We start from the raw sequence: 17,142 nt of genomic DNA on the forward strand, positions 1-17,142 counted from the left end.
AGCCCACCTATGCAGTAAACATGGGCAAACACTGTGTTGCTGTCTTCCTCTTGAACTCCAAGATGCTGTTAGTTAGTGACGCTGGATTACTATTTCTTTTTTCATGGGCTATTTGGGAGTTTTTGTATTCGATAATAAAAGGTAGATAAATGCATGATGTTTCCTAAAAAATCAATGATGACTTCAATATAATAACTGGTACACATAACATACATTTTAGAGGGTCTTTTTCTGAAAACAGCTGCTTGTTAATATAAAAGCATCATTAAGTGCAGCTTTAAATAGTTGTGTGTCTGACGCATCCATTTGTTTTGGTCTGACATGCTGGTGCTCTAGTGCTACATCTAGTGGAAGTATTTTCCCATAAGATGAATTATATGCACACCAGTGTGCTTAAGTAACGTATTATGTTTAATTATAACTGATTATTTAACAATGCACTTGACAACATGGAAAAGGTGGCTTAGCATCATCATAGACCTATCAACGTGGATTTACAGTCAATCATCTACAGGAGATGATTTGCTGTAATACAGTTAGTCTCATCATCTCCCGCCTGGCTGATTCTGATCCGTTGTACTGAAAGTCTCTTATTCTCATGCATTGCAATCCTTTCTTCCCTTTTGGTTTCTCTCTATCTCTCTGCTGTGGAATATTCCACTCTCCCTCTGCCTGTGCGGTTGGTTACAGGAACGAACAAAGCCAGTGTGACTCACACCAGGCAATGGGGGCATAATATGAAGCACTTATCTAAATACATTTCATTAAGATGGAAAATGGCAGCTTCCAGAGGCAATTCTGTCGATAAAAAGTAGCTCCTCTTGCTTGCACAGATAAGCCTACTTACTAAATAGGCATCCAATTGATAAAATACGAGGAATTAACACATTTAGCCAGATATTAAACCTGTGAAACCTGTCAAAATTAACAAATAAGCTAGCCTAACACTGACACATAAACTCCAACTTTAGTTTGCTAAAACTCCCATATGATTTATGGTTTGATGCTAGGAGAATTGTCTCTGACAATATCTTAAAATGAGCTATTTGCATATTTGAAGACACACTGCTCAGGGGCGTGCATATGGCGTATTAAAGTGAAAATAAGGATGAAGGATAGTGCGGCTGTAAAATGCAGCATCGCCCTCACATTTACTATAGCACACTCCTGTTTGTCATTTCTCACCCATCTGTCTTCTTCTCTCTCATCCCTGCAGTGGTTTGTGGTGTCATTACCTGAATAAAAGGCTTTCAGTACACGCTGTACCTGTGCTGAGCCTCTCCCCTGCTAATACTGCCACCATCTGACCCCCTGTTCCTCCTCTCCTCTATGCTTCTCAGACCTGATCCAGGCCACCCAGGAGACCAATGTGAATGTCCCCCAGATGGCCGACACTTTGATGGAGAGGGCCGGCAACGCCAGCTGGGTGGTGGTTTTCAAAGCACTGATCACTACACACCACCTCATGGTGCATGGCAACGAGGTAAGGTTATAACGTGCTGATTACATGCATTCTGAATGCACAAATATGTTGGTTGCTGGTTTTACCGTTTGGTAAAATGTAGTCAGGGGAAGTGCCTTCCCTTGAGCAAGACACTTTACCTCAGCTGATGCACTGACCACCATACTGGGGTTGTAGCGCGCAGTAAAGGCAGGTTGTACTGGAAAGCTGTGAGAGGTAAAGTAGGACTGGATAAGTCATTCACTGCTCAGTCAACTTTCCACACAAGGCGCAAGCTACGAATACCTGCTTGAAATCACACTGTAGCGGAAGCACAGATTGCCTTTCATGCATGCAAGTACAAGCTGTAGTTTTGATCTCTATTCATTCAACCATGTTATGAGTCTAAAAGGCTGGAAATAACTTATCAGCATACTAATATCACAGGTGAAATGTGCAACAGTCATGCTATGTTTGGTTAAAAACAACAACACAAGTGTTTAGTTAACAATTCTTTGTTTATCAGTTCATTTCCACAAACCCAGTGAATTCATATTTTAACCTCTTCAAACATTGTTTAAACCCACATAACCATATTTTAGTTTTGGGAGAGATCCCAGAGTTTCAAAAGACACCAAATAGGTCAGGCTGAATTTTGGGTAAATGTGAATAAAAGTATTCACAAAACATCTATGATATTTGATTAGATTGGATGTTTGCAGCCGTAAAATAGCTTCAATGAAGAGCTGGAACAAATTGATATGAACATGTGCTGCTGTCTGACTTTGTGGAATAAGGGGATTTTTCCAACCTTAAAGTTGCACTAATCAATATTTTAAATTTGTTTTATATGGCTGTATAAGGTGAAAGGTGCTAGTTGTAGTGATGAAAAGAGAGAGAGAGAATTACCTCCTTACTCTCAGGTTTACAGAGCGTTTCAGCCTCTTTCAGCTCATTGGTTTGGTTTCACGCACAGTTTCACTGTGTCGGTTTAGTGTGCGCTGCCTGCCGAGAACAAAACAGCACAGTTAGAGACTAGCTGTGGAGCATGTAGCAGCTAAAGATGATAATTGATAGAGACCAAAACAAAGCTAAGAGGAGAGTGAATATTTGAATATACATTCACCAGGTGGACAGGAACACGACTCTAAATGAATACTAATGTTGCCTCATGTCTGCTGGAGGTGTAAATGAGCAACTGTTTACGAACGCATAACACCTATATAAGGTGAAAACTGGATTTTAATGTGCTTTTGGCAGTGACTGTGTGCTGATAGGAAAGGGTTATAACATGCATTCAGAATAGTTCATAATTGGCCATGTATATTTATAGATTACTTTATGAATAACTGGCATTACTTCACTCAAAGATCTTCTCTGCACAGTACCCTTTAAATGTTTACTTTTGCTCCATAGTTGTATATTTTGGCCCCCAACAGCAGTCATGGTATTACCAAAGGGACTGACCTTCTGCTTCCTGGGACTGACCCACTGACACCAATTTATCCTGACAGCTGAAGAAAATCTCTGAATAGGCAACAGGGGATCACTCAGAGAGATAAACAGAAGCTCCTTTACTCCCCTTCAAAGTGTCCAAGCTGCCACTGAATTTCAGATGACACACAGGAGAGAGAGAGAGAGAGAGAGAGAGAGAGAGAAACAGATATTGATGCAGCAATGACAGGAAGGGCTGAAATATTTGATAGGAAGAGAGAGAGAGAGAATAGGCTGTAGTACATGGAGAATGAGGAGACAAAGAGAAATACTGTGAGATCAAACCATCATCTCATTTAGCCATTCTTTGGTGATCTGAAGATAATAGATTTAACCTTTGTAGTCGATACAGCAGGTGACAGGGGGAAAGGGTAAGTTGTGTTGCCCTGGACCAGAAAGGGTTGGACCCCTCCCACATGCACACACACACACGTATTTCACAAATAAATAAGCTCAGTTTGTGTGTTAATAATAGTCTTTTTTCCCCCACGTTTGTGTTGCTATCTGTGTGATATGGACCCCAAAGCTCAAAGGGACAGTGTCATACATGTGCGTGAGTCATGAAATTATGTTTGACAAGGCAATATACGCATACGGTATGTACCCTCTGTCTCCTGAGGGCTGTTTGTTTTTAGTCAGGGCTTTGCTGTTGTTGCGTCCCTGATAATGATAGAGACAGAGTACTGACTGGCGAGGGAGAGAGAATGAAAGTGAGTGAGGAGGGCACATAATGTGTCGCTCAACATTTCTCCAGGGAGGACTTTTCATTCTTAACCTCCCCGCATGTTGGTATGCTCTGTTTTATGTAAATGAGGCCACTTTGTAAGCATCAGCACAGTGTGTGTGTATGTGTGTGTGTGTGTGTAGGTGGGAGGGATGTTATGTCCATGTGTGTCACTGGAGTAAGCTTGTTCTTGCAGGTCTGCAGAGGGAAGCCTATTTGTCTTTATTATGCTATGTTTCTTTGTCCTCCCCTTGTGTCTAACTCACATTCACACCCTCCCACTCACAAAGACTGCAGCATTGCTCCTTTATTGTTGGATTTCTCTCTAAACACTAATGAAAAACGATACGTATAGAATCACACATCTTATATTAATTCCACTTTCTGCTACAGGCAGTTTCACAGGTTGTGTGTAGAGGGCTGAAAGTGCTCAACAGTCCTTTCACGATAGCTATGAACATCAAACTAGCCTTCCGTTCTTATATTTAAGATGTTTGAAAATTATCATAACAATAACAATCCATGACTGCTGGGATATAATAGGTTTATTCCTAACTGTGAGGTGTAATCTATGGGTATTTTTGAATTGATGAAAATTTATTTTTTTTCAAGGACAGTAAAGATGTTCACAGTTTTTTAGTGAGACACCATATTGTCTTAAATCTGGGATTTTTCTCCACTGCAACATGACCACAACCAAAATCACAAGTTTTCATTAAAAAGAAAATGCTATGTAATTTAAGTAGTTTTTGTCTCAGCCAAAATTAATTCAATTCAATTCAATTCAGTTTTATTTTAACAGTTATCTCACAGTGCTTTTCATAAAAGAGCAGGTCTAGACCATACTCTATGATTTTATTTTCAGAAGCCCAACAATTCCCACCAAGAGCAAGCACTAGGCGACAGAGGCAAGGAAAAACTTCCTTTTAAGAGGCAGAAACCTCGAGCAGAACCATGGCTCAGGGTGGGCGGCCATCTGCCTCGACCGGTTGGGGTGAAGGAGAGAGAGAGAGAGAGGGAGAGAGAGGAACAGAGAGATGGAGAGAGAGAGAGGGGAGGGAGGCAGCCTACACAATATACACACACAGAGGTACAGACAGTAAAGGTGATGTTGCTATAGACTAAATGAAAAATGGTACAGATTTTTAAAGTAGTGTTAATGATAATAATCGTAATGTTAATGATTATAATAACAATAATAATAATAGGACTAGTAACAATAGTTGTAGCAGAGGGTGTCGAGCAGGAACACGGGGGCAGCAGGTGACCCACAGCCACAGATCCAGACTCCACAGCTCCAGAGCCAGAAACACCTGCAGGAAGTGATAGGAGGAGAGAGGAGAGAGATGAGAAAGCACAAGACTACCGGAAAAGGAAGAAGTCGAGTTAGTAACATGCATTAATGGGATGAGGTTGCATACAGAGGGAGAGAAAGTAGCAATAATAGCATCATGGGAAATCCCCCGGCAGTCTAGGCCTATAGCAGCATGACTAAGGGATGGTTCAGGACTAACCTGAGCCAGCCCTAACTATAAGCTTTATCAAAGAGGAAAGTCTTAAGCCTACTCTTAAATGTGGAGATGGTGTCTGCCTCCTGAACCCAAACTGGAACCTGGTTCCACAGGAGAGGAGCTTGATAGCTGAACGCTCTGGCTCCTAGTCTACTTTTGGAGACTCTAAGAACCACAAGTAACCCTGCATTCTGGGAGCGCAGTGCTCTGGTGGGGTAGTAAGGTACTATGAGCTCTTTAAGATAAGATGGTGCCTGACCATTAAGAGCTTTGTATGTGAGAAGAATGATTTTAAATTCTATTCTAGATTTTACTGGAAGCCAATGTAAAGAAGCTAAAACAGGAGAAATGTGATCTATTTTCCTGGTTCCTGTCAGAACGCGTGCTGCAGCATTCTGGATCAGCTGAAGAGTCTTAATGGACTTTTTCTAGCAGCTTGATAATAAGAAATTGCAGTAATCCAGCCTAGAAGTAACAAATGCATGGACTAGTTTTTTTTCTCATTTTTAGATAGGATGTTCCTGATATTTGCAATATTACGTAGGTGAAAAAAGGCGTTCCTTGAAATTTGTTTGTCCTGATCAAATATAGCTCCAAGATTCCTCACGGTGGTGCTGGAGGCCATGGCGATGCCATCAAGGGAAACTATATCTTTAGATAATGCGTCACGGAGGTGCCTGGGCCCCAGAACAATAAATTCAGTTTTATCTGAGTTTAACATCCAGGTTTTAGCATCCTGAAGGCACATTTGAAGTTTAGCTAACTGATGAGTTTCATCTGGCTCGATCGATAGATATAACTGAGTATCATCTGCATAACAATGAAAGTTATGAAATATTTCCTGATAATATTGCCTAAAGGAAGCATCTATAAAGTGAACAGGATTGGTCCAAGGACAGATCCTGGTGGAACTCCATAACTAACTTTGGCATGCATGGAGGACTCATCGTTAACATGTACAAACTGAAATCGATCTGATAAATAGGACTTAAACCAGCTTAGAGCGGTTCCTTTTATGCCAATGAAATGTTCCAGTCTCTGCAATAGGATCTGATGGTCAATGGTATCAAATGCAGCACTAAGATCTAATAAAACCAGTACAGAGACAAGTCCTTTGTCTGATGCAATAAGGAGGTCATTAGTAATTTTCACCAGTGCTGTCTCTGTGCTATGATGAGCTCTAAATCCTGACTGAAAATCCTCAAATAAACTATTGCTCTGTAGAAAGTCACACAGCTGTTTAGCAACTGCTTTCTCCAGGACCTTAGAGAGAAATGGAAGGTTAGATATAGGTCTATAGTTGGTTAAAACATCCAGATCAATTTGGGATTTTTCAGAAGAGGTTTAATTACAGCTACTTTAAAGTACTGTGGTACATAGCCTGTTGATAGAGATAGATTGATCATATCTAGTATAGAGGTGCTGACTAAGGGTAAAACCTCTTTAAGCAGCCTAGTCGGGATGGGGTCTAAAAGGCAGGTTGATGGTTTAGATGAAGAAATTATTATTAGTTGGTAAAGATTGAGGGAAGCAAAGCAGTCTAAACATATATCTGGCTTTACAGTTGTTTCCAAGGAGCCTAGAGACTAGTCAGTGGCAGTTGAGGGCAGGTCATAGTGAATTTTGTTAGAATTTTATCATTAAAGAAGCTCATGAAGTCGTAACTACTGAGAGCTATGGGAATACTTGGCTCAATAGAGCTGTGACTCTCTGTCAGCCTGGCTACAGTGCTGAAAAGAAACCTGGGGTTGTTCCTATTTTCCTCTATTAATGACGAGTAGTATGCTGCTCTGGCATTACGGAGGACCTTCCTATAAGTTTTAAGACTATCTTGCCAAATTAAACGAGAATTTTCCAGTTTGGTGGAACGCCAATTCCTCTCAAGTTTCTTATATTATATTATACCATGGAGCTAACCGTCTTTGTTTTAATATTTTCTTTTTTAGAGGGGCTACAGAGTCGAGTGTCATTCGCAGCGAGCCTGCAGTACTATCAACAAGATGATTGATTTGGGAGGGACTGAAATTAGCATAGGAGTCCTCCGTTACTTTGTGACTTGATAATGAATTTAGAGCTGATGGAATCGCATCCTTAAATTTAGCTACAGCACTATCAGACAGACAGAATTTTTGCCCAATGGCGTGTAGTTCAGCAATACAAACTCAAAAGTTATCAAACAGTGGTCGGATAAAGAGTGATTCTGTGGGAACACTATTAAATGTTCAATTTCAATACCATACACCAAAACAAGGTCGAGGGTGTGGTTAAAACAGTGAGTCGGTTCATGAACACTCTGAAAGAAGCCAATGGAATCTAACAGAGAGATAAACGCAGTACTGAAGCTGTCATTCTCAACGTCCACGTGAATATTAAAATCCACTACAATAATAACTTTGTCAGTTTTAAGGACTAAAGTTGACAAAAACTCAAACGCAAATTCAGATAATAATTCAGAGTACGGGCCAGGTGCTCGATACACTATAACAAAAAGAATTGGTTGCAGTGATTTCCAACTTGGGTGTAAAAGACTAAGAACAAGGCTTTCAAATGAGTTATAATTTAGTTTAGGTTTAGAGCTGATTAGTAGGCTGGAGTCGAAGATAGCTGCATCTCCACCTCCTCGGCCTGTGCCTCGAGGAATGTGAGTATTAATATGACTGGGAGGGGTGGATTCATTTAGGCTAACATATTCTCCATCACCCAGCCAGGTTTCAGTAAGACAAAATAAATCAATATCATAATCTGATATTAGTTAATTTACTAGTACAGCTTTAGAAGAGAGAGATCTGATGTTTAAGAGTCCACAATTAATTTTACTATTAGTTTGCACTATTGCTCTTGTGGGTTTAATTTTTATGAGATTTTTATGCACAGCTCCTCTTCTGTTTACCTTTGATTTAAATCATTTCAATGGTCGGGGGACAGACACTGTCACTATAGGATTTTCACTAAGTAACTCCTGGAATGGAGGAGCAGAGAAGTGTGTTAGACTGCGACTCTGCAATATTAGAGGCAAAATTAGAGGCATTTCACCATATGTAAATGGTTTAGTGCCTGGTTTAGTGCCTGGCAGAGAACTAAAGCCTGTGCATTTGTCTTCTCCTACAGAGATTCCTGCAGTTCCTGGCGTCTAGAAACACCCTGTTCAACCTCAGCAACTTCCTGGACAAAACTGGCTCCCACGGTGGGTGGTGTTTCTTTCCTTCTTATCTTTGACTAAACCAGCCCTTCACCACTTTCAACAACGATTCGACCATATGTTCTTTCCTTCGCCCTTTGTTTTTGTGTTCCACCCTCCCTCTGACAGTTACATTTAACATTTAACAGATGTTTTTAAGCAGTTGCAATAAGCTTGAATGTTATCACCAAACTCACTCCTCTATACATCAGTGCTAGCTGTCCTAATCCCTGCTCCCCTCAAATAAACCCATCACCATGGAAATGAATGCCTTCTCCCACGTTGATAAACACTGGGCTCACAGTCTGTTTTCATGGACATTTTGTCTTGTGGGGTGACAGTTGAGAAAACCCAATTTTAAAAACTACATAATCAGGATAACATTTAACATTTCAGTAGTAATCTTAGCATTGTCTCACAGTGTTAAGAAAATAGTTAAACTTTTAGCTTCAACAGATAGATGAGAAGATCAATACTACTCTCTATCAACACCTCTAAAGCTTTAGATATTTTGCCTTTCAACAGAGCCTCACTAGTGTTTCCCCCTGCTTCTGTCTTTAAGCTAAGCTAATCTTCTCCTTGCTCTAGCTTCAAATTTAGAATACAGACAAGAGAGACTGATGAAGATGGATTCCACTCTCATACCTGTCTGTTAAACATGAAGCTACAGACAGATGATTAGCTTAGCTTAGCATGAATACTGGAAGCAAGGCGAAACAGCTAAACTGACTCTCTCACACCACAACTTGTTGTTTTTACGCGTTGGATTTTGCGGCTCAAACAAACAAACAAGATAATAATTAGTGAGCTTTAGAGACGCTAGAAGGTACCTTTTTTTACCTTTAGACAGTGCCAGGCCAGTGGTTTCCAACTGCTTCTAGATTTTATAATAAACTAATCGGCACCACTTTAGCTTCATGCTAACGGGAGTGGTATCAACAAACAAGTGTTTTATAATCATGTTTGACTTCTTTTAAAAACTGAGATCCACCAAATGCATTTTATCATTCGTACAGTATATTTTCTCATAGGTGCAAATACTCCCTACAATTGTATTTAAGAAACTTTGTAACATCTTGACTTTAAGTTGGGTTTTTTTGTAAGCCTTTGAAGAGCCTACAATACCCTACACTGAGCTGACATTGAAGACTGTGCATGTGTTTTACATTTGAGTGTCTTCTTCAGGCTATGACATGTCCACGTTCATCAGACGCTACAGCCGCTACTTGAACGAGAAGGCCTTCGCCTACAGACAGATGGCTTTCGATTTTGTGCGAGTCAAGAAGGGGTAGCGTTTCTCATTTCTCTCAACATCTCCTTGCTGCATGACAATTTAAGCATTATTATTGATTTTTTGTCTTTTTAAAATGCTTTGTTAGTTTATCCAGGGCCAGAACATGACCCTTTCTTACTTGCCCTTCATATTGATCAGAATAACACACATCCCACTGGGGTCCTGCGTTGGATGGACTCAACTACCTCCAGCCTGGCGCTGGGCCAAGTATATAGCTTTACTGTATGTACTGAGTGCTGTTAGATGGCAGACAAAATCAGACAGACAGAAAAATACAAATGCAGACTACAGAATAGAGATAAGACATGTTGGTGGATACTGTATGTGTGACAGGTACAGACAGATATGTGTTGGCAGGCAAATAGTATGTGGGCCTCTCTGTCTGAGAGCTGCTGGCGAATTCTCACGTTATTTATTTCTTCCTCCGTCTCAGAGCTGACGGAGTGATGAGGACCATGTCAGTAGAGAAGCTGTTGAAAGGAATGCCAACCCTGCAGAGCCAGATCGACGCACTGCTGGATTTTGATGTGAGTGACACTCCGTAATAGGGAACAAAGTCACTTTGCAAGGTTACCGAATTTGCTGAGGGATAAGCACAGTGAGGAAAAAAAAGCTGCCCGCTGGGTCCAACAAAAGCTTAGTGCTATAGCAGCATCTATGAAGACATGTCAGCCCCTTTCACATGTAGGGTTGAATTTAATGTCTTCTATAACTGAAACAACACATGTACTGTATTTCAATTGTGTAGATTTCAGTCTTCAAATTCATCGGTATGTAATATAAAATTCTCTATTTGCAATACCTTCAAAATATACCATTGCGATTACAGACTACATCTGTGTTATCCATTTCATCAGTATTATGCTGTATCTGCCTTTGATGAAATTTCATTTAATACTGCTTGTAAGTTTTTAAAAGCTGTATTATGTTTCATCTGTTTGTCGTCAAAATCCTAACCACGCATTTCTGTCCATAGGTGCATGCACAAGAACTGAACAATGGAGTGATAAATGCCTGCTTTCTCCTACTCTTCAAAGATCTGATCAAATTATATGCCTGCTACAATGACGGCATCATTAACCTGCTAGGTAAAGAATCATCAATATTTTCGCTTTATCACTGTGCCCTTAAAGAATAAGGCTATGGTTATGGTATAGATGTATATTTACACATGCCGTGAAAACAACAAAACCATCAACCATCAATACTTTCCACCTTACCTACACTGCCAGTTGCACTCAGCCCCAAGCCATTTGTTCCAATTGGGTCACAAATACATAGTTCTATTTTTTCACAAGGCTAAAACAGCTGAGCAGTGTACTTTTTAGTGAATGTTATTCAAACAGGAGTAAATTATGTATTTTGGGGGACTGTTTTTTTGCCCCAGATTTGGTGATCTAGAGTATTTACAGCAGCAGAACAGTGTATGTGGGATAAAGTCAAACCAAACTACAGTGCACATGTCCATGTAATGAATGAACATGTAACCCAGTGCAATGGTTTGGCTTGCCTCTGTGTTTTTAACAGTTTTTGGACACAATGGTGAGGCTTTGGCTAAACAGACACTACTTGTTAGTAGGATCAATTCATTGTTGGTTTTGATCTTTTTCATGGGATTTGTCCACAAAAAAGAAATACATAAAATATCACCAGACTGATTCTTTAACTTTACGGGGGATACAAATTCATGTTTCCGGGTCGCTGTGGTCTGTCCAGAGAAATTTTTCCAGATGAAGAGGAGCCAGTGTAAAGACGGGCTGGAGATCTACAAAAGATTCCTGACGCGAATGACTCGGGTTTCAGAATTCTTCAAAATTGCTGAGGTAGCCTGCAGAGCACATTACATCACTGAAGAATAGCTAAATGTTGCTGTTGCATTGAAATGTCACTGTCTTATTTTACAGCAAGTGGGAATAGACAAAAATGACATACCTGAACTCACTCAGGTAAGACTGATTTTTCCTGAACTTATTTCTTATTATTGAATTGAGGTTTTTTTAGGCCACATACTAACAGAGCATGTCAGTATTGTGTTTTGTCTAACTGTACTGCGTGTCATGTGAATGTCTAAAGCTACCCCCTGTTTTTTTCTCCTGCTGTGTTCAACATTATTGGTCCTCTTTAATAATAATAAGACATTCACAGACAGCCACACTATGTTGTAAAAAGGAGGCAAATCCCACTGTACCCCCTTGTGCACTTCTCCATGCAACCAATGAGCTGGTTCTTTGATGATTGACGGCCCCTGTGCCCCCACCCCCTTCTCTCTTCACTTCCAGAGATGCAGATTGATCATTCAGGCTGAGAGTGTGAGTAGTGAGCACAGAGCTAGCTTTGGGAAGCAAACAGCTTAGGGAAGGTCAACATTTGAACTCTTGTTGAGTGCACTGTATTGAAGCACACTGCACAGCGAGTGCACACCCGGCAGACAGCCGTCAGGCGCTGTGATGAAGTGGGATGATGATACTGGAAGAGCCCTGTTGGTTAAGCTGTGATATGCTGAGCAGTGCTGCTGACCAGGCGGCTGTTTTCCGCTGCTAAAACTCTGAGCTAAACATAGTTTTAGTTCAACAACTGTATGAAGGCACAGCAGATTGATATCCTCAAATTGTGCTGCAGAGTTTCCATAACAACTGTAGAGTCAGTGTAAAGAATCATTTTGACTTTTTGATTCCTGATGTTTGGGTCACTGACCAATACAAGACATTCCCACGATAAGAAACTGCTTTTCTCCTGTTGGTTCCTGAATTAGTCCCCGGCTTCTAAACTCTTTTATGTTGTGGAAACTCTATCCTTACAGACATGGCAGTATGGATGACTTGCACGAAAAGCATGCTGTAATGCTGTCTGAATAAGCTCAGGTTTGACTGGTCACGGAGAGCTCATGGTGTAAAATAGATCAACACCTTTAGTGTAGCGTATTTGAAATGGAGATGGTGTGTTCTATCTCCAGAACCAGTCAAATTTAATTCATTGTCAAAGCCTTGCAGACATGCCACCACCTGTATTATGCTAGCTGACTGGATTTGTGGCCTAAATATAGGTATGGTTTGACATTTTGTGTAATGTGCTTGTTTACTTTCTTAAGAGTTAGCTTAGAAGAGGGATCACACTCTCATGTCTGTACGCTAAATAGATATAGTTGAATTTGTACAAAATGTCTCTGCGGTAGCCTGATAAAATGAAACATAAACAACAAATAAATATTAGGTCAGTGACTCTATTTGCAAGATCCCACCATTTTTCTTATTAGCCAATGTGCAGCAGTGTTTCAAATAATATTCTGCCATAAATTAGCAGGATAACATCATTAATCGTCACAGCCCAACCTACATATCTTAGAGGCCTCTGTCTTTAAAAATGAAATACTGTATGGCTGATAAAATTTGATTAATATGTCTGTGAGAGCACAAAATTTAAATCTCCCAGATGCCTCAAACCACGGTGGATTATTTTCAATCTCAGCAACCAGTTTCTGCTCGTAACCCTTCCAGGAGGATTTACATCACCACAAACAAGACAGAATAATGTTACCATCTGACTGTCTTTGTCGACGTGGTGTTATGTCATCGCTCATGTATGCTTGCGTGCTATGTTTTCGAGCAGTGAGTAGATGTAAGAAACACTGCAAATGGTGGCAGCGTCGGTCAGATCAGATCATGTTCCAAACATATGCTTGGAGCCTGTTGCTGTCACCAACACAGGGAGATGGTTCAGCAGCTTTTATATTGGCCTCCTCAGATGAGAACTACTCCTCTATATGTCTAAGCGTTTCAATGATAGAGCTGTTATATCTGTCCTTTGTCTACAGCCTTCTCTGTTCTTGGCAGTGAGGGCAGACACATTAACATCTCCAGATGATAAATGGCCTGCCCATCCCTCTCAGTGCCAAGACTAAATATGAACAGCTTCTCTGCTTTGTTGGCCTTTCAACATTTAATAGAGAAGGCATCTTTAAATGGATAGATCCAGGAAATGGAGCAGGGAATTAAGGAAAGTGAATTATAGACTTATTTGGCTGGCTGAATTAGCTTTGACCTCTCTTAATAATCCTTTTGGATATTGTACTATCCATTTTACTGCATGTCGGTAGGTGATAATGTCCCATTTAGCCTGGTTGAGCATGCAGCTTTGTATAGTGGCTGTCTGGAACATTGTTCACTCTATTAGCATGAAGATTAAACAGTTTTTATTTTCTATTTTATTGTTAATTCTTTTTGCTGTGTTTTTTTGTGTCCTGCTTTATCCCTCTCTTGGTGGTCCATTTCCTGTGGTAACAAAAATAATTCTGCAAATGTCCAAAGCATACTAACAACTTAAATTGATTGATAAAGTAGTTGACAAATGTTTTTATAAGTCCTGTGTTTTGCAACATAGGGAATATCGGATCAAAGAATATTGTATGCACAGTAATCAAAGCCTGAGAAAACATTCAATGCTAACTTTCAGTAATTGATCATTCTGGAAACTTGATGATACTGTCATATTTGGTTCGTACTCAAAGATTATTGATAGCCAGCTGCCCTAGTCTGGGCTTGGGAAGTTTTATTTATGTTGCCAGTCATCACATAAGACAAAACATGTAGTCAAGTGATGCAACAGTTCAACAAGACAAATGCACAAGTTCACTGAAATACGATACGAGATTATCAGATCGTATGAGCTAATTGCAGATAAATTGGCATCTGTGTTTATAACAGCCGATAATATTATAATTATTATAATTAAAAAAGAAACAGAGAGGGATCCTTCAGTCATGTTACAAGTGTTGTTGTTGCATGGTGTTGTCCACCAGAGGCCACTTTGCAACTCCCCTGTTGGCAATGCCTGTTTAGAACAACAAATCCACCACAAAACACAGCAATCAGCTGTACTTTTGTTCTCTTATAAGTATTGTTAATAACAATTTAAAAAGAGTTTATTTTAAACTGCATTATGTCATCTCATCTTGGAGAGGCCTCATAAATACACAAAAAAAAAGTTAGGGATAATCTTTGTTAATGTGCATTTCTGAAAAGAAGGGAAAAAAAGAATATTGGCCGATATAACTGAAAATCGAATTTTAAAATCCTCAAATATCAAAATTGGTATCGGTCTTAAAAATCCCATATCAGTCGGGCTCTATATTGCATTATTGGCAGGGTTTTCATTTATGGGATTTTGGACCCAAATCAAACTGACATTTTGGAAACATCAGTTGTTGTTACTCTGCAATTTGCATGTCGATTTGAGTACCATCTGGATCAGCAAATCATAATTAATGATACTTTCATCAAAAGGTAGAATGACCACTGAAAATAGCAATTCTTCTGGCCCTGAACCCAGAGACAGACTGAATTTCAGAGATGAATGAAACAGAGAATAGAGTATTCTCAGAGTCAGTGCTGTCACATTGGTGTTGATTAGATTATTCTGAAAAACTGCACAAGAAGGGTGATTATCAGTGCACCAGGAGAGACACACCTGATCTCACAGCAACTGTCCATTAAAGCATGCTAGCCTGGCACACTTAAACGGTACGTGTCATGCTACCTACAGTGTAAAGCCAGGCAAAACACCCACGTCAGTGGGTTGACATCTGTCTCTATTGAGGATGCCAGGTAATTCATCCAATAACTTTTTAAGGTTTCATTGTGACATCAACCTGAGCTGACGTCATGTGACATGTCCGTTTGGTAAAGGTGCAGCATATTTTACATGTGGTTAATAAACAAACTCTTATTCCAAAAGGAGGCATGATCTAAGAAGCAGTCACTCAAATGTGATGGATAGAAATAACCCAGTGCATCAGTGTTTCTCTTTGACTGTGTGGTCCTCTCTGTTCTGTTGTGGAGTATAATCAGTATTGTGAGCTATAACCAACCTTGATACTGTGTTTGAGCTAGAGCTGATAACGGCATAACCGCTCTTTATTATTCTACAGGCCCCAGAAAGTCTTCTGGAGTCCCTGGAGACCCACCTTAACACGCTGGAGGGGAAGAAGCCGTAAGTTGTTCAATATACATGCAACCCGTTTTGTTTTCTCAATCAGTTAACCAGCAGTAACACAGAGCTGACGCTCCAGTAATCCTGTAATTACAGGTATACCGTTTAATGGCTCTTGCCGTGCTGAGACCATGTCTGTAGTGAATATGGCAAAGGATAGCTTGGATGCAGTCCAACATGTACCAGGGTATCCAACGAAGGTTAAAGTCAAGGGCAACTGGACCATCTGGTCAACCAAGTCCAGTTGCCCTTGACTTTAACCTTCGTTGGATAACTATGACCTGGATGATGATGAATCTTCACAGACATGTACCTTTAGTACATTTAGCTCTTTCTGTGTTGCCTGTTTGATCTTTGACCAGTGTTAGGTCAGTGACAACTCTATCTAGACTCCCCTGTTGCTTCTCTAACATGTCATTTCCTCTGTCTTGACTGAACTCAGAGAGGATAAGTAAGTATTCTACGTCAATGACAAAAGGACATGTATTTGTTATTTTACCATAATTTGTATTGATAAACTTTTTTGTTCAATTTTGGTTACAGTTTTCAGTGATTCTATAGAAAGTCCATCTGAACAAGCAACTTACATTTATATTGTTGTGTCCCATAGTTTTGTTGATGCATGCAATTGTGACCAAACATCACTTGCGTAATTGTTGTCATTGACATATTGTACAATGACAGCTCCTGCCTTTCATCTGACGACATTACTAACATATTCATGTTTGTTATCATCTTACTGTACAGTCAGCCCCCACTTTCACAAAGCCTTAGACGCATGCCATTCAGAAACAAAGCTTTGTTGAAGAGGAGCTGGGGCCAAGATGCTGTTACTCAGCAGTGCAGTGTGGATCCATTAATTGCAGATGTTTACTAAATGTAATTGCTTTGAAATGCTGCCTGCCTGAAAACACCAAAGTGATACTTAAGCTGTCACTTTGCCTCCCAATCTCAGTACCAGCCATTATGTTTCGGCATGTACATCATTAAACTCTTTAACTCATGTGCTATCATTGCTTTTGCAGGTCGCCCACTAAGGTAAGGATGTGTTTCATAATAATCATAATGTAGTGGTAATAATGTTAGCCTTCATTTATATATAGCACTTATTGAGATCGTCACTGAGCAGCGTATAAGCAAGTAAAAACTAAATGCTTAATTCGACTTTTAACTTCACCCTTAACTGTTCCTGCTACAGACATGTAACATGTAACAGACATGATTCACTGTGAATTCATGTGTAAAGAAAAGAGCTGTTGAATCACATCAGCTTACATAACAGTGTTGGTCACCATGTTAACGGGGGTCCTTCTTTGCGACAGGACACCACAGCCAACAACAGCTCACCGGGTGCTGCTACCGCTGCTGCTGCTGCTGCGCCGGCCAAGCCAGCACCTCCCGCTACCGCTGGCGGGCCCCCTGCTCGCCCCGGGCCACCTGCCAAACCTCCTCCACCTTCTGTCACTCCCACAGCACCGGCCCCCACCTCCACCACTGCCAGCAAGTAAGAGTCAC

The 17,142-nt window shown here is 40.3% G+C and overlaps 1 protein-coding gene across 8 annotated transcripts in view; it reads left to right on the top strand.

The window, feature by feature from the left end:
* The window catches only part of snap91a (synaptosome associated protein 91a), a 59,635-nt gene that overhangs the window by 22,322 nt on the left and 20,171 nt on the right, over window positions 1–17,142 (top strand). For 7 of the 8 annotated variants that reach the window (XM_038712125.1, XM_038712118.1, XM_038712119.1 and 4 more), the window contains exons 2-12: window positions 1,341–1,483; window positions 8,279–8,354; window positions 9,534–9,636; window positions 10,076–10,169; window positions 10,619–10,730; window positions 11,359–11,465; window positions 11,547–11,588; window positions 15,566–15,627; window positions 16,070–16,078; window positions 16,653–16,665; window positions 16,950–17,131. In XM_038712125.1, coding sequence (XP_038568053.1) covers window positions 1,341–1,483; window positions 8,279–8,354; window positions 9,534–9,636; window positions 10,076–10,169; window positions 10,619–10,730; window positions 11,359–11,465; window positions 11,547–11,588; window positions 15,566–15,627; window positions 16,070–16,078; window positions 16,653–16,665; window positions 16,950–17,131 — 943 coding nt within the window. The remainder of the gene's footprint in view (window positions 1–1,340; window positions 1,484–8,278; window positions 8,355–9,533; window positions 9,637–10,075; window positions 10,170–10,618; window positions 10,731–11,358; window positions 11,466–11,546; window positions 11,589–15,565; window positions 15,628–16,069; window positions 16,079–16,652; window positions 16,666–16,949; window positions 17,132–17,142) is intronic. The other variant, XM_038712120.1, reaches the window with a different exon arrangement.

The sequence above is a fragment of the Micropterus salmoides genome, unplaced genomic scaffold (assembly GCF_014851395.1).
Source record: "Micropterus salmoides isolate LMB-PRFRI ecotype aquatic unplaced genomic scaffold, ASM1485139v1 Ms_hic_scaffold_11, whole genome shotgun sequence".
NCBI classification, from domain to species: Eukaryota; Metazoa; Chordata; class Actinopteri; order Centrarchiformes; family Centrarchidae; genus Micropterus; species Micropterus salmoides.